Raw genomic sequence first — 18481 nt, 5'->3', positions numbered from 1 at the left:
ATTAACAGGACTGTTTGTGACCCTCCTGGTCTGATACAGCAGTACAGTATGTATATTTACAAAGGCCACACTCATGAAACTGATGTCAGTCTGTAGAGCAATATGTGCAGGGTCAAATTGGATTCACAAGGTATTTGCGATGGTTATTGGTTTTAAACTAGTGTTTTTGGCCTTACATACTTACAAACATTATTCATATACCAGGCCGCTGTGAAATGCTTTATATTAATAATACCAACTTTCAAATGAACACAGTATTGTGAGAAGTAGCAGTGCAGTATTTACTATCCCAAATGTCTGCCATAAACTACATTTATTCTGTATATCACTTAAAATGAATGATAACTAGAATAATGCATATTTATGTGTAGTTCAAGCCTTTGCAAAGCAGTAGAGCTCAGTTTTGTAACTGGGGGTAGGAAAATTATTTTGCTTTTTTTTAGGTTACAATTAAATAATGGATGCAAAAATAGATGGCGTACACACTTTCATTTTGCATGCAGTAGTCACTTTTTTTGTAAAGGGGTTGTATCATTATTATTTAAATTGTATATTTTATTATATAATTTTTTTTTTATAATCAATTCTGTAAATATTTACTTCATTTACTTTATTTTCCGTAGAGGTTTTGCACCAAAGTTTAATTTGTGACTATTTTCCAATCTCTCTTTTATCCTTAATTAAATAGTTCTGAAAGTTACAGTACATTTCCATAGTAAGAATAACATTATTTAAAAAATAATGAATATTTAATTGCTCATGATGACCTCTTTAACATAAGGAGCTATGCAAAATACTCCAAGCAATCTGGCTAAATTTAAATCGCCCAAGCATACTGTAACCCCATAATATCACTGCAACATAAATATTAACTTTTCACTTTTACAAATAGTAGGTACTTTGTATTTTTGATGACCATCTTGAGTGATTGTGTGCTGCATTACTGTATATTTAGCCATTTGATTGTACTGCTGATGGATGAATGAAACAGGATGGGATTACATTGGTCCTATATTGTAATGATGTAACACAAATTACATATAGCACATGACAAGGCCATGCTGTGACCATGCACTTTATTTTGTATCTGAAAACTCATGGACAGGCTCGTTTTACACTGCTAACTGTATATTTAATAAACATATCCACTTTTTCTAAAATAAAAGTGTCATTGTCAAGGTGCCTCTACATTTATTCTGACACGTCTTTTATTTTTAAACGTAATCTGGAAGCAAACTGTCAGATAATTGTATGAATCCACTATGAATCTACTGTTGGATCAAAGTCAAATCAATTATTATCTACAAATCCTACTTATCAAACTTTAACCAGTGGCATTCCATACAATCCAGCCATTTCCTTTCCATCTGTAAACTGTTTAACATTACTGCCACCTGTTGGCCAAGAAATGCCAAATCAACCTTGTACTGTACAAAGAGATCCATCCATCCATTCATTCTCCAAACCACAAGAGACCAATGTCAAATAACCTGATCCAGTAATACTATTCTATTATCTATCAATAATTAAGGGCTTACTACATTAATTATTGGACACTGACTCTTCTTAAGGTTCTCTTAAAGAAAACAAGCAATAAGTCATGATGCTTTTAGTACCAAATTAAACTGGTTTTACATGCATGATTATCATGTACATTGCCATCTTCCAATGCAATAAACAAAGAATGTTGATGTTGCTAAACACTTATTAAAATACAGCAGACAACTTTTAAAGGGTAAAATTGGTGTTAGCAAAAATCACAGTGAATCAACACGAACCTCCTTCTTCAATCTGTGTCAGGAAATCTTTCACCATCATGCAAAATTCTTGATAAAATCTATCGCTGTAAAATTATATAAAAATTGAACACTTATAAAACTGTCGTCGTTCCATGATCAAATATTTCCAGTCAACTGTCATCAAGTCTGCTCATGGGTGGTTGCTTACACAATGTTCCTTCCTGAGGTGCTGTATGGTTGTGTTGTGGAGGGGTGGGAGGAGTTTGATTTCAGGGAGGAGGAGCCTGAGTGGCTCCACCTGTGTCGGTCCAAGCTCCGGCGGAATGAGAGAGGGCTACAGCGACGGTTTTCCAGCCCTACATGGGTGCTGACCTGAGACGGACTCAGACTGAGCCTATGATTCTGAGCTGTGGACTCGTACTCTTCTGCTGACTTCTTTTTGTAGCTAAGAGAGAGATGGAGATATTTACAGAGTGTCTAAGCATCATGGAAAGGTGAATAAGAAAAATGAAGAGCTCTGTTTCAAAACCCACTGAGTGGAACATGGGCAACTGTCCTCCAAGACAGTATCTTTGTGTCATGATTTACAATATTTGAATGTGTTCGTCATGTGAAGTGCAGTTTCCAGTCCACTTATTTTTTCAATGCACCTATTTCCTGTGAATGTGCGAAACTTCTGATTCATTAATCACTTTTACTTAAATAACTAGAAGAATTAAGTGAAGTAAATGGTAAAACTGTTTCCACTACAACCCAGTCCATTCATGACTACAATGCTAAATTTAAATATGATAATGAATACCAGTTTGCAAAATCAACCAGCATAACAGACTGATCTTGTGCAGCTAAAACAACTAAGTGGCTGACACTGGACGTTTAGCACACTTAGGTTGAAAATGGCCACACACTCACTTTTACATTAAAATAAGGTGGAACAAAGTCTGGTGTTAGCTTGTTGCTAAGCTACCAATTCATGTAATCCATATTGAGTGTTTGTGTGCTGCATTACTGTACTTTTAACTACTGGAATGTGTGCTGCAGATGGACAAGGATGAAAACTGTCTTTTATTATAATCATTTAACATTCAAGTTCAAAATATCTGTGCTCACTTTTGTGGTAAAAATAAGGTGTAAAATAGGCTGGTGTTAGCATGCTGTTATGCTAACAACTGATACAAAAAACGTTCAGATGTTACTACATTATGCACATTTTAGGTTACCTAACAAAACATATTATTCAGTGCAGCTTATATGGCAGTATCATTTCCTGCCTGCTGTTTAAGACAGCCATTGTGTCAGGACTCCTATGATGCCTAAATGGGCAATACGCTTGGCTTTGGAACAGGGCTATAAAGTGTTCAGTGATGTGTGCAGGTAGAACGTGAAGACTTCATCACAGTGTAGTGTGTGTGCACTCACAGTCGCAGCAGTAGAGAGGAGAGCACAACTGAGACAGATGAAGCTGCCATCGCAGCAGAGCCCATCCATGGCTGCAGAACCAGCCCAACCGGCATGAACACACCTGAAAATCAGACTCAAACCAGTAAACCACATCCATATATTACAGAATGCACACAGTACTCGCTCATGCCAGAAAACACTGGTAACAATTATGGTTGGTTATGTTTACCTGCTGCAATAGGGATGCCAAGCAAGTTGTAAATGAGAGCAAACACAAAGTTCATCCGGATTCTCTGCACTGTCTTTTTAGACAACTCAATACTGGCCACCACATCCAGCAAATCATTCTGCATCAACAAAAATGCATAATGAAGGGCTGGACTTTTTAATTGTTTTTATTTATAGAATCTCACCTTTGTTTCCTGATAAATAAACTGACTTACCCGTATAAGGACAATATCTGCTGCTTCAATGGCTACATCTGTACCAGTTCCTATGGCAATGCCCAGATCAGCATGGGCAAGAGCAGGCGAATCATTGACCCCATCGCCCACCATTGCAACTTTCAGACCTCGTTCCTGCAATTCCTGGACTTTAGCCACTTTATGGGAGGGCAAGACTTCCGCAAACACCTTCCTGATGCCAACCTGTATGAAGAAACAGTGTGCCCAGAAGAAATGTGGCTTTTCCAAACCATGCATCTTTCTCTTGGTCAGTGCAGCAAATCAACAACCTTTTGTAAAATATCCGTGAGAGAAAGTTCTGAAATGTTAAAATAATTGGATTTCGTCTGTGAAAATGTGCCAAAAAATATTAAATGTGTGGTCACATCAGTGTACTTTTAAGGTTTATGAATCACTGCTCATAGAGTAGATAGTTATATATCTAAATGTATTCTGCACTCTGCTGCTTATGTGCGAACAACTTAAGTTTAAATCCAGCTTGTGATATTTTATGTATATGTATGTACATGCACCTGTGTAGCGATGGCCCGGGCTGTGCGTCTGTTGTCTCCAGTGATCATGAAGACCTCTATTCCCATACTGCTCAGGGTGTGAACAGCTAGAGCCGACTCTGCCTTCACTGTGTCTGCCACAGCTAACATAGCACACAGCACACCTGAGAAACAGAGACAGAAAGACAGAGAACTGGGGGGATAAAGAGTGATCTTGATCGTTTGAAATAAAAACATAATTTTGACATAATTCATAGTTAATAATAACTAATAGACTAATTGATAGACTAATAAAAACAAAACTAAAATATGACATTAGACTAACATTATACTGTATGTGGACGTCAAGGGAAAACTGTATGATACTACCTTTTTAAAATTAGAAACACTGGCAAATTCTTTTGATATATATATTAAAAAAAACCTTTTTATTTGCCCTTTAGACAAAACATAACATACCATCGATGGCCACAAGTATGGCCGTCTGTCCTTTAGTCTCATGGCTGCTCATGGCATCATCCACATCAGCTGTGACCTCCAGACCGTTCCTCATCATCCACTGTCTGTTCCCGATCAAAACAGAGTATGAAGGTCTCTCTGGAAAAACACATAGGCCTATACATAAATCTGTACTGTATCTCTGTCTTCATACATTAAGAGTTTAATTCATTCAAGTAAATCTGAGCCACAATAACTTAAATAAATTAATTAATTAATTAATAAATGAGAAAAGGGGACATATCATGGAAAACACCATTTCCTTGCTCCTTTGAAATAAAATAAAAAATTAATGAAAATAATGGGTAAGTAGACGTTCTCTAACATAGACAACATAAAACGTTTATGCTTTAAAAATACATAAACTATGGCTAAATGAATAATATTACATTACCAGTCAAATGTTTTGAATAATTATGATTTTTTTTAATGTTTGAAAAAAGTATTGTATGATTACCAAAGCTGCATTTTAAAAATACAGTATAAATTGTCATTTTTAAAGATATTATTAGAATTTAAAATAGCTGTTTTCTATTTTAATATATTTTAAAATATGATTTATTCCTGTGATGGCAAAGCTGAATTTTCAGCAGTGTCACTAGTGTCACATGATCCTTCAGAGATCATTCTAATATGCTAATCTGGTATTCAATTATTAATGACGGTTATTATCAATGGTGAAAACATTTTGCTGCTTAATATGTTTTGTGCAATGCTTCTTAATTCTTCTTGCTCTGTAGGATCGTGTAACACTGAAAACTGGAGTAATAGCTGCTGAAAATTAATCTTTGCAATCACAGAAATAAATTACAATTTAAAATATATTAAAATAGAAATCAGTTCTTGTAAACTGTAATAATATTTAACAATATAACTGTTTTTACTGTATTGTTCATCAAATAAATACAGTCTTGGTAGTGTACAAAGCACTATTAAGTAATTGAATTATTAATTTAATATAAAATAATACTATATGTGGAAAAAATTAAATGCTTCAAAAGATTAGAATAGGCCCTTTTAAAGGAAAAAAGCTCTGATAATACACAGAGTAATACACAAAACTCACACTAGGAGGCAATAAAAACACACGTTTGCCTTACCTGACCCTGAATGTGTGTCTGTGTCTGCCACCAGGTTGCTCTCATCTGTGGTGGCTCCTTGGAGAGTGACACGAAGTGGTGTTTGCTTTGCATGGTATGTGTTAGTTTTTTGTGTCTTTGGGCTGTTCTGCAGCAGATCCTCAATGTTGGAGACTTTACAGCTGATTCCACAGCCAGGAACAGCCTGGAAGTCATGGCAGTAGCCTAGAGTTTCTGTTCCCAACTCCTACAGAGAGACAGATTTAGAAGCAGACAAACCCATTTAGAAACCTCCTTTAACACCTAAAAGCAGTTTTATTTATTTAATCAGAATTGGACTGAAACAGGCTTTCCTGAATTTCAGAAAGTTTTGTATGTATAGCACATGATGCCCAGAGGCTGCATCATATGAAATTGTACTGAAGTTTCAAAGTTTGTTGTGTCTGCTGGTTTTTCCAAACCTCTTTGCAATGCTTGGCCACAGCCATGCCCAGCGGGTGTTCACTGCTGGCCTCAGCGGTGCCTACCACAGCCAGAATCTTCCGAAGAGGAAGCCTTGCTCGGTCCCACAGGACCAGTACTCTGGTCACCTGCGGCACACCATTAGTGATGGTGCCAGTCTTATCAAACATAACAGCCCCAACCTGCAGGAACAGCAGGGAAGAGAGTCAAATTACAACAGACTATCCAGTAAATCCTGAAAGAATCTGAACATTTTTGTCTGAGCTATATTCATAACGGCATCCTATCACGCTGTATATGAATACAGACACATTGGAAGTAAAATAGAATATAGAATTTTGTAAAATAATAGATATATATTAATTATTAAAAACTATATTATAAATATGTATTTTTGATTCTATGCTTGGTTTTTATACACCAGGGTTATTCGTTAGTTAACTAAAACTATAAAAAACATTTTCATTACTTAAAATAAAATAAACGTTCACTGAAATAAAATATGATGTACTAAAATAACTAAAACTGAAATGAAAATGAATAAAAGATATATGAAACTAATAAAAATGACAAAAACATGCAACATAATTACTAAAAATTGAAATGAAAACAAAATATAAAAACTGATTCAAAATATGAATAAAACTAATTAAAAAAATTGTATCTGTGTAATGATGATAACACTGGACACTACCGTTTTAAATTTTGTTGTCAGTAGGATTTTTAATGTTAATGTCTATGAAAAACAAAAATTTGTAAATACATTTTTTGAAAGAAGAAAATAAGTTGTATCTTATGCTCACCAATGCTGCATTTATATGACCAAAACAATGAAATATTTGAAATATGACATTGAAATTACTCTTTTCTATTTTAATATATTTTAAAATATAATTTATTTCTGTGATGGCAAAGCTGAATTCTCAACAGAATTTCTCTAGCCTTCAATGTCACATGATCCTTCAGAAATCATTTTAATGCTGATGTGAAAGAAAAACTTAATTCTTTATGGAATCTATGATATAATTTTTTTTTCCAAAGATTTTTTGATGAATAGAAGGTTCAAAAGCACTTTATTTGTTTATCTAGCTAGTTAGTTCGTTAGTAACAATGTAAAAATGTTTACTGCGATCAATTTAATGCATATCTGTTGAATACAATCAATTTCTTTAAAAAAAAAAACTTACTGACCCCAATCTTTTGAACAGTAGTGTATATGCAGTAGATACATTGTACATAAATATCCAGAAACATTTCTACAGATACCACTACAGCTGGGATGTCAGCCTAATAAATACAGACTTAAAAGAAGGACTTATGGTTAAGCATTGCCTTGTGGGCCATCTCCAGAGGTTCTCCTCCCTTTATGAGAATGCCATTCTGAGCGCCCACCCCTGTTCCCACCATAACAGCAGTGGGGGTCGCCAGACCCAGAGAGCAGGGGCACGCGATGGACAGAACCGTGATGGAGGCCTGGAACGCAAAGCGAACGATCACCTCTGTTCGGGGGATGTTTTGGTTGTAACCCTGTGAAGATCATACTTAGTTTAAAGATGTTTCCTGTTTTTTTACACAGATCTGTCTGTAATAAAGGTTGCGTTTACACATAGTTCATGAATTACTGTAGCTTACAGGGAAATACTTTGCCACAACTTCAAAGTCCAGAAAGCCAATGATGAGCCATGCGACCACTGTCAGCACGGAGATCACCACTATGAACGGAACGAAATAGCCACTCAGTTTGTCAGCTAACTGTTGAATCGGTGCCTGCAAAGAGAAGAGGACAGTTACATCACAATTCTAGCACTGCATAATACTAGCTTTTAATCAGAAAGTAGAGGAGAAACATGAATATGTACTGTCGAATTTAACATGTGACTGGATGTTATTAATTAAATGATTTATTCCCTTCTGTTCTCACAAATTTCTGAGACAAATAATTATACAAAAGCCTTTTATTTGTTATTCTTGGAATTTAGTGCATTGACTACAAAAGCATGTTTAGATGAATTATGAATAAATATTTTAATAGATTATCAACCATAGTAAAAAATGAAACTGAAAAGTAAAAGTAAATGTGAAAGTAAACTTGCTTTTGTATGCATGTGCATGCATATTAAAAAAAAAAAAATTGCTGAGAAAATGAGAGTTCAAATAGCTGATAGAAAAACATCACAATAATCCTCAAGTAATCCACATGACTGTTTATTACAAACTGAAGCTTTTCTGCTTTATAAGATGGATGGGTGGATTACTTGTGGTTTATGATGTTTCTATCAGCTGTTTGGCCTCTCATTCTGACGGCACCCATTCACTGCAGAGGGTCCACAGGCAAACAAGTGCTGTAACGCAAAATTTCTCCAAATCTGTTTTCCGAAAAATAAACAAACTCACCTATATCTTGGATGTTCATAAATGTTCATTTTTCTAAGTGAACTGTTTCTTTAAGGGTGTTCACACTTAGCAAACTCTAAACGTTACAATACAAATATTTATCTACTAAATTCATCACTTTCAAACCCTCAAAATTTTAACATATAAAATCTTTGTCTACAATAGATGCTCTTCAATCTAAAACACCCAACTGACTATATACTTCTTTAATTAAATCTCAGCCTTTTATATGATAAGAAGCCCTTTTTTAATGTTACGTTCGATTTAATTGTTAGCTTTCCATCAACTCATGAACCCCCTGCAGTTCCCGCACAACCCCTGCTCTAAAAGGTATGTTTGTGCACATGAGTTACCTTTGACGTCTGGGCCTCTTCCACTAGTTTGACTATCTGGCTGAGCGTGGTCTCTGCTCCTACATGTGTGGCTTCCACTAGCAGAGCTCCATGAGCGTTAATAGAGCCTGCAATCACACAACTGCCTGGTTTCTTAATGACCGGCATCGGCTCCCCTGGAATGACAAATAGACTTTCAGTTAGGATTTCAGATTCGTATCCATCTGGCAGCTTCGGACCTCTGGGCCAATATAATGCCAGTGTAACTAATGAACATGATAGATCACTAGGAAAAAGCAGAACAAGGTAAAGAGGAGGTGAAGCCAGAAACCAAAAATCATACTTTGAAATGAAGCAGGCACAACACTCACTCTATATGAAAAATGTACTTTTCAACAAAGATGATTTATGTCATTTTTACACCTTTCCTATCCAAGCTTAATATGCACACTGTGCCTTTAAATGACAACCAACATGATGTTTTGCAGCTTCTCCCTTTCAAAGTAAAATACTGGGAAAACCCAAAGTATGTACTATGACACTGTTTACAAATGTAGACAGATTTAACATCCTAAACCACACAAACCCCCACTGACTGAGTCAAAGTCTTACCAGTGATAAGGGACTCATCTGCCATAGACGTGCCTTCAGTGACCTTCCCGTCAACAGGGAACCTTCCCCCTGGTGCCACCTTTACAATGTCGCCTCTCTGCACCAGCTCCACAGAAACCTGCTCTTCTCTGACACATGACAGCAAATTGACAGTTAAGTCTTATAAGCCTTGAGCATTACAGCACACACATCAATCAACACCATTCAGAATTCTGAGGTTCTACTAGATCTAATGAAATTCATTTATGCCAAGGGTGCTCAATCCTGCTCCTTTGAGAGCCGAACTCTATAGCAGAGGTCAACAACTGAAGAACCATCCATTCGTTCTGATAGCTATTCAATTGAACCACTGTCTTACTCGCACTCACAGCAGAGCTGGTTCACTAATGCAGTTTATTCTGTGTTCTTGTTGCTCTTTGCACTCTTAACAATTATTTGTACATGAGGAAGGAAGGAAATTTAATAAATATATATTCTATTATATTGCATATTCTGAAGTCAGTTTTATTTGTGGATGTTTTAAAGCAGCTTTACAAAATATACTGCAGTAAATATGTCTCAAATTGCCTGTAAATTCTCTAATTTATTACAATTAATAATATCAATAAAATATTTGGATTCAGTAAGATTTTTTGAATGATTATCATTAAATTGATCAAAAGTGACAGTAAAGAACATTGGTAGTAATTCATTAAAATTATTTCATTATTTAGTAATTAAATAATTATTGAAGTTATTGAAATTGGTTGTAATATTTCACAATATTAATGTTTTCACTGTATTTTTATCAAATAAATATGAAAATTTCTTAACTTTGTGTAAAAATAGTTTAAATAATCATTTTTGCTTGTGTTCATTTTATTTATAAAAAATGTAAATGTTTATATTACAAATAAAATACATTTTGAATCTCTTTTAAGGGATTTTTTTTTTTTTTTTTTTGAAATATTGCACAATGTCCCTAATACCTGGCAGATGTCATTGAAATAAGTGTCCTGGGAAATCATGGCTGTCTCTGTGACAGCCCTCTGTAAACAGAAAAAAAAGAGTCGGAGAAACAGTGCTTATTTTTGTCAGAAATGCTCTCCCTGTCAATTATTTTGTGCGTTCGGGTTTGCTGGCATGTCCTTGGAGGATGTGGTTTTGGAGAGAGAAACTTATCACAGGAGTTAATGTGTTCATTTCGATAAGACTACATGTGATACATATATATAAGAAGGCTGATATCAAAATATCATGAAATTAAAAAATGGAACATCATGTCAAGAAGCATCTAATTATTAGTTCACTAATGAGCTTATTGAGCACCCCTGAAAAATGGCTGGTTTCTAACTAAAAGCTCATATAAAGACTTCTGTATAGAGTGAAGAGAACCTGATGATGGTGTTGTCTCTGCCCAGGGACACTATAGTGGCATCTGTGGCCTGAAGTGACATCAGTTTAGCCAGAGCCTCAGATGTTTTACTCTGCAAGGACAAAATAAAAGCAAAAAATCAGGTTTTTCTCATCCAGGCAAGACATGCTCAAATGGCAAGCCCACAGACACAGTCCGGGCTTATGACCACCTGTTTTTTGTTCACTGAGACTGCTGCATCTTTAATTAAATTAATTGTTTGTTGCCGGTTTGTTGTACAGTACAGTAATGGTATAATCTATTTTCAAATAAACACCCACCTTAATGGCATACAGAATATATTCTGCTGTATTAAATAAGCATTTTCCGGTATAATGATGCATGCTGTGATATACTGTATTGCCTTATCAGCTTGCTAATAAATTAGACTGTATGGGAAATATCAAGATAAGTGGATATTGAAATATGTAAATGTTTCATTCTTATGGGAACATCTAAATTAACTGTCTTTTTTTCAAGTAAAAGCTGCACCTGTTAATATTTCAAAATGCATATTTACTGTACCATTAACATATTAAACTGATACACCATGATGTTTCCTACTTTTATGTAAACTAATGTTAAAAAATTCAACTTGACAAGATGTGCTTCCTCTAAGTTATTATAATGCATTAACTATTGTCAAAAACATCGTTTTGTCACTGTCTCGATAAGCTAATAATAGAGAGACTGATCATTTGACTGCCCTCTGAGCCATAAGTACTGTATATTTGAGTGTTTTTTGATGTTCTTTTACCTTAGCAACGTGCTCCAGCCAGCGTCCTAGAGCGATGAACACAAAAAGCATCGGAGGAGTGTCAAAAAACGTCAGGGGACTCTGTTTGGCTCCTTCAATCATGGCTACGATCAGCACTATGAATGAATACACGTATGCAATGGTGGTCGCCAAGACTATGAGCACATCCATGTTGGCTACACCATGTCTTAGCGAACGGTATGCTTGTATGTAGAAGTAACGGCCACCTATAAACTGAATGAGAATAAAGGAGAACCAGAAAAAAGAGAGAAATACTATATTATCGGTTATTGAAACTATTATGTATGACCTTAAAGTGATCATTATTACACAGTAAAACATTACTAATATAAAATAGCACCAGTAATGGACACTAAATCTAAATCACTGAATATCTAATCAATTGCAGATTCATTCTGGAATGAAACTAATGAGTCATTAAATCATTTACTAAACCAATTTGTTCCAAAGCTTTGTGTGGAATCATTTTCGCTAGCAAACTGCTATATTAAAGCACATTTATAATTACAATTTAATTAAATGCTATTCTTTTGAACTTCCTATTCATCAAAGCTTCCTGAATAAAAGTATCATGGTTTCCAAAAATATATGTTGCTTGAGCAGCAAATCGGCATATTAGAATGATTTCTGAAGGATCATGTAACACTTCAAAAAATTCAGCTTTGCCATCACAGGAATAAATTACATATTAAATTCTTATATATTTATATTCTTTTTAATCGGTATTTTTTTTTTTTTAGAAATTACACAACTACTATAAGCAATACTACACTAAATCCTACTTTAGAGTAACATAAACTACCTGCATAAAACACATGAAAAAACACATAATAATGCACACTGTATAGTCTGTAGAATTCTGTTGAAATTTTGCATGAGAACCTTCTATGTCCACATAAAATAGGCAATTATTAATGAATGAGACTCAACGTTCTTCTATAACCTGCAGTGGAAATACCTGAACAGGTGTGCAGAGCAGGAAGAAGGCCAAGTTAATGATGGAGAGACCAGGTAGGATGTTCTGGTCCACAGGCATGGAACCACCATGTTCCTTGTGTTGACTGTCCATCACCATCATGTAGATCATCAGACCCATCACTGGGATCCCAAACACCAGGCTGAACAGAAACGAATGCTTCCATCTGTAGGTATAGACAAGTTTACACTATAACTTATAGCAATGCAAAAACTTACTCGCTTTCTGACACACACACACACACACACAGAAGTGAGTACAGTTAAATTTGAAAAAGATACTTGCTGCCGAATTTCCTCTTGGTGGTCCAGTGTGTTGTTTAATCCTTCATTTTTTATTAAAGACACACCAAAACCCAAACCCTAGAGAACAGAAAAAGAACAGACAAATCAAATGAACGAATAAGAAAATAACAATGAAAAAGCATTATAATTAACACCTAATTAAACCTCATCCTTTTTAAACATATAAATATAATTTTACCTCAATAATTCGGACAATATCTCTAGAGCCAATCAAATCAGGGTCAAACTTCACATGAGCTTTGTTTGTCGCCAAAGCAACAGAGGCTTCCAATATTCCTTTTGTCCTCATAAGTTTGCTTTCGATGTTATGGACACAGGAAGCACATGTCATACCGGTGACCTGATGAAATATCTGTGTCAAGACTGAAATCCACAAGACTGAAACAAGCTCATCAAACCATTCTTTTGTTGAATTCTACATTAGATCTTCATAAGGATTTCCATTTCATCTCTCTTCCCACTGGGGAAGAGGGCAGACAAAGAGAACAAAGTAACGTTTTTCTTTTTTACTTGGGTTTTCATTCCAATATATAAAAATGCATTGCCTTATGTAGAGATCATGTATCCTCTAAATACGAGCAGTTTTCAATCCAAGCAGTGAATTTTTGTTTTGTTTTTTTTACTTCTTAAAAATAGCAAATTGTTGAACACAAGTACTGGGGAAAGAGAATCAGTCATATATAAAAGGGAGAACAAACCCATAGACTTCCACATACTTTAGGTATCATTTTTGTATTATTGTTTAATTATATTATTATGAATGTTGTTAACATGTTATGATGATATTATTTATTGTCTAAATTTATATCATTATCGCAGCATCATTACTGACACAAAGTATCATTGCAACCACAATGTCAAAAAAAAAAGATATTGTGTGTATAAAAAGTGTATAAAAAGATATTTTATGGGAAATCTCTTCCTTCAGGTAATAAAAAAAATATATTTAAAAATAAATACTATACATATAATAAATTACTAATAATGTGGTGCTAAAGACATTTTTGAGAAAACATTAAACAAATTATTAATTACAAAAAAATGACCAATGTCAGTCACAGATACCAAAAAAAAAAAAAAAAAAAGAACATATCACCCAAATAAAATGCCTAAAGAGAAGCGGAACATATTATTTTTTATTTGTAGTTACAGAAACACCCACACATGCACCCAGACACTCACAGAAAGATCTAAGACACCGTCCTGGATTGCATTCTCTTCCATCACTGAGGCTCCGAACCCCAAGCGAGAGATGAGCTGGACGATCTGTGCTGGGTCCAAAAGTCCTGGATCATACTTCACCTCTGCCTTACCCGCCATCAGAGCGACGAATACTGATTTAATACCTAGACATACATCAACACATAAAAATCAAACCACTGCTCTGCTTACATATATATTACACTTGATTAAAAATGCTTGATGGCTACTTAAAAAAGCACTTAATCCTGAATGCCATTTTACCTTTGTGTTTCAACAGATTTTTCTCAATGTTGGCCACACAGGATGCACAGGTCATCCCTGTCACATGAACGAAACATTTGCGTCTCTCTCTGTCCTCTGAGTCACAGGGGTTGTCTTTGGTGATTTCGATAGCTGAAGATTTGGATGTGTGGCTTTGTTTCAGATCACTTGACATTTGACTGCTTGATGAAACATCATAAACTCCAGAATCTTTGAATGAGAGAAAAAATGCGTAGGTATTTAGTGCTTATACTGAACATAACTGATGAATGTACAGTTATTTTAAATACATGATTATTCTTATACCTTGCTATAATACTTTTACTATTTCTACAGTATATGTATTTTTGGCTTCATGTTTAGTTAGCATCACAGTTAAGAATTTATCAACATTTCGAAGAGAGAAAGAGAGCAGTCTGCCTAAAGCCTCTTTAATCCGATTAACTCTCCCACTTTCCCTTTTAATGGTTGCCATGTCTGGGTTTTGAGTCATTCAAGAACACTTCATGTTATTCTAGAATGGCAACCTGTGTGGTAACCAAGGAAACCATTGTTCTGGATAGATTTTGCTGGCAGAGGAGGAGCCCCTGTCTCGACAAGATAAAGATTTTGCCAGTTTTGTGATATCTACTTGGTTTTACAGTCAGAAAAAGATTAAAGCCCTAGTTTTAAAGTAGAACATCTCTACACATTACACATTTAGTAAAATAAAAATACATATAAGCCAATGTTTCAAAAAGCTTCAATATAGCTAGTTGCTATTTGGTAAACAGTAAGCTTTATGTGTTCACTTATCAGGTACATATATAGAGTATCAGCTTCATGTGGTCTCTGCGAGAAAGATGATCTTAACTTTGTGAGGTATGTATTCTGATATGTATTCACAACCTTGATCCAGCCACGCTTCAAATCCCATGTCCTCAATTGCCGCCCGCAGTTCCTCTGGACTAGTCAAGTTGGAGTCAAATGTTACAATTCCCTTCTTTTCCTGTAAGTTAACCTTTATGGCACATACTCCGGCTCTCTGGGACACCATTTCCTCTATGGCTTGAACACACGAGTTGCATGTCATTCCTTCTATTCCGATGGTGACAGTCTGTGGTGGAATACTGGCGGAATTCAATGTAGAATTCCAACCAGGAATGGAAACCATAAAATTCCCTGGTGGAATCTCCTCTAAGAGTCCTTTAACTGTCTCCAGGGTAAGCAGCGATGGGTCGAATCTAAGGTCCACACTTCCTTTTTCCAATGAAACGAATACGGAGTTGACACCTACCATTCCCGACAAGGTTTCTGTTATGTTCTTCACACATGACCCGCAATGCATCCCTTCTACGCCTAACGTTACGTCAGACCAGTCAGCCACCGAAGTATGCAGTTGACTCTGTAAGGCCAGAAGTGAAGCATTAAACCCCATATCCTCGATATGTTTTCTCAAAACCTCTGGTGTTACCATTACAGGGTTAAATTTCAAAGAGGCTTCTTTATCACTCAGAGACACCTGGACGCCAACAACACCTTCAAGACTTCCAATCCGCTCTTCAATAGATCGGACACATGATTGACAGGTCATTCCCTGCACCCGGATCTTCACCTCGCTTTCCTTGACTGCTAATTGGTGGCCCAAATTGCGCTTCAGTCCATTGTGACCATCTGGTTCATAGGCAAGATTATCAAAAGCCTGTTTTTCAGAGTGGACTTCCGGTGGACTTCCATTTTCCTAAACAAATAGCAAAAAATCAGCATAAACTGATGAGCATACCAGTTGTGAAATATAATGTAGCTTAACATATGCTACTACCTCCAATGCATTTTAAACATTTATTGTTACATGCACTCAAGGGAACCCAATAAATTTGCTCTGAATCTGAGGCACTACAAAGCATTTGCTAATCACACACAGAAGTATTAGCACAAAATTTTTCCATTACACAGCATCAAAGAGCAGATTAGTAAAGGTTGTCCCACTGAACAATCACAAGACTTGGAATTTACTCCTGCTATTTTACTACTATGACTTTTGCACTATTAAGTGTTGATTACTTTGATTACTCTGAAGAGACATTTTTATTTGTACATAACTTTACATTAGTGTTTAGACCACTTACTATCTCGTATCTTTAATCAAAAGAGTTTCACTGTGGCTAGAATGTCACAAAGTTTTACAGTGGCAATCATTGTTGTCATTCATTTTTACTTGCATAAAATGTCATTTTTACAATGTCATTGAATTTTACATTTAACCTTCTAAAAGATAGAGATTTAAAAGTCAGTAAGTTAATGCTCATTCAAATAGGTAGAGATGGATGTATATATAACCAAGAATATTCAAACCCTGGCATTACATATAAAGAAAAAAAATGGCATATATTTATACATTGCTGTTCAAAAATTTGAGATCAGTAGGAATTTTAATGTTTTCAAAGAAGTCGCTGCATTTATTTGATCAAAAATACAGAATATTGTGAAATATTATTACAATTTTAAATAAAGGTTTTCTATTTTAATATAATTTTAATAAAACAATTTATTCCTGTGATGCAAAGCTGAATTTTTATCAGACATTATTCCAGCCTTCAGTGTCACATGATCCTTCAGAAATCATTCTAATATGCTGATTTATTAGCAATATTGGAAACAGTTATACTGCTTAATATTTTTTGGAACCTGTCATACTTTTTTCAGGATTGTTTGAACAGCATTTATTCAAAATGTAAATATTTTCTAACAATGAGTCTTTACAATCACTTTTTATCATTTTTATCACATTGTCGGTAATTAAAAGTATGATTTTTTTGCCTAAAAAAAAAGAAAAGAAAAAAAAGAAAGAAGGAAGGAAAGAATGTACTGATGGCAAACCTTTGAACGGTAGTGTGTATTGTTACGATTTCTATTATGAATTACATTCTATTGTTCATACAACCACAAAACTAGATCAACTAATGGCAAAAAAAAGCACAAGAAGTTACTTCTGAGAAAAGGCCTACCACTTCTGACATTTTTTATCTAATGAAATTCATGAAATGTGTTGCTTAAGTGTCCAAATTTCCAGATTATTATTTGTAGAAAAGCAACACAAACACAACAATTAGCCTAAAAAACAATGTTTACACTTTTAAAATATCTTATTGTGAACACAATTTCTTTCTTAACGAAACTTGTCCTGTGTCCTTGTTCACATTGTTATGAATGAAACTAACCTTATGTTCCTTGGTTCCATCTTTATTATTTGGCGAGAACGGACAAACGCACGAGCCCGACCCGCAGCGGCACAGAGGTCTGCAGTCTTCCATGCAGAGCTGCTCCCCGCTGACTGGCCCATTATCAGGCGACTTTGAGATAAACTTGGCAAGATTACTGAAAGGACTGATCTTACTCATTGTGCCCACTAGACCCAACTCTGGAGTTTAGATGACCCTTCCTTAACCAACAATCGAAAACCAAAAATCTCTAGTTCGTGGCATATCGCTGGCGGTGAGTGAAAGGACTGTCCCGTAGCGTGACGGTCCGCGCGCATTTATATCTCCTCAGGTTTTGCGCTCCGCGTGTCATCGCTCATGTGCCGCTGTGGATTTTGCACTCATCACCACCGGGCAAACTTTTTAGCGTCACATTTTCTGTCAATGATTAAACTGAATGATGTTACCGAGCGCAAAACTTAAACAAATAAAGGTTATAAATCAGTTCCGAGCAAAGAACACGGATATATGACTCTTCTCTGAGTTTCCAGTGTTAATTAATCTCAGTCAGGCTTCGAAAAAAACAAAAAAAACAACAGCATGTACTTTAGGGACCTCCCAGTGGGCCAAACGAGGACAAGCACTTGAAACTAAATAGACCGATTAAAATCTAAAAATTCTGTATAGGGGTAGGATCAGATTTAGGCCTACCTTATTATAAAAACAACACGAAAAGTCTACTTTCTTTCTTTCTTTCCCAACAAATCCCCTGGGGAACAACCTAGATAGTATAGTGATATATTGTAGATAAAGGGGTAATAGTGATAATCTGTATCAGTATGAAAATAGGCTACTTTTGAAATATTATATAGGCTTTGAGTAACGTTCAAATGAATACTAAATTACCTTAATTC

General features: G+C 35.4%; 1 protein-coding gene across 5 annotated transcripts; it reads right to left on the bottom strand.

Moving 5' to 3' along the window:
- Nucleotides 1-30: 30 nt before the first annotated feature.
- Nucleotides 31-17974, bottom strand: atp7b (ATPase copper transporting beta). 5 transcript variants are annotated; one of them, XM_058779496.1, is made up of 22 exons: nucleotides 17589-17970; nucleotides 15983-16108; nucleotides 15277-15772; nucleotides 14389-14598; nucleotides 14107-14270; nucleotides 13103-13264; nucleotides 12905-12981; nucleotides 12602-12785; nucleotides 11623-11856; nucleotides 10847-10938; nucleotides 9473-9600; nucleotides 8882-9036; nucleotides 7767-7901; nucleotides 7467-7661; nucleotides 6134-6316; nucleotides 5694-5919; nucleotides 4555-4692; nucleotides 4117-4259; nucleotides 3584-3787; nucleotides 3370-3487; nucleotides 3159-3261; nucleotides 31-2184 (listed from the first exon to the last, which is right to left on the bottom strand). In XM_058779496.1, exons 1-22 carry the CDS (start codon nucleotides 17766-17768, stop codon nucleotides 1944-1946), a joined length of 3894 nt encoding a protein of 1297 aa, XP_058635479.1. In that variant the 5' UTR covers nucleotides 17769-17970; the 3' UTR covers nucleotides 31-1943. The 5 variants fall into 5 exon arrangements, 4 of the variants coding, with proteins under 4 accessions (XP_058635479.1, XP_058635478.1, XP_058635480.1 ...); XM_058779495.1 differs by having other exon boundaries at nucleotides 15277-16108; XM_058779497.1 differs by lacking the exon at nucleotides 17589-17970 and having other exon boundaries at nucleotides 33-2184; nucleotides 15907-16022.
- Nucleotides 17975-18481: the final 507 nt, after the last annotated feature.

This window comes from Onychostoma macrolepis, chromosome 06, assembly GCF_012432095.1.
Source record: "Onychostoma macrolepis isolate SWU-2019 chromosome 06, ASM1243209v1, whole genome shotgun sequence".
Taxonomy (NCBI): domain Eukaryota; kingdom Metazoa; phylum Chordata; class Actinopteri; order Cypriniformes; family Cyprinidae; genus Onychostoma; species Onychostoma macrolepis.
The sequence above is the reverse complement of the archived record's forward strand: the minus strand, read 5'-3'. Positions and strand labels throughout refer to the sequence as shown.

What these genes read in the sequence shown, in the direction of transcription:
- atp7b (XM_058779495.1), bottom strand. Translation starts at nt 17,768, where the DNA reads ATGAGTAAGATCAGTCCTTTCAGTAATCTTGCCAAGTTTATCTCAAAG. An exon ending in TGGCCAAGCATTGCAAAGAG is followed by an intron (nt 5,920 to 6,133) that starts GTTTGGAAAAAC and finishes GTCTCTCTGTAG; the next exon opens with GAGTTGGGAACAGAAACTCT. An exon ending in AGACACACATTCAGGGTCAG is followed by an intron (nt 4,693 to 5,693) that starts GTAAGGCAAACG and finishes GTGTTTTTCCAG; the next exon opens with AGAGACCTTCATACTCTGTT.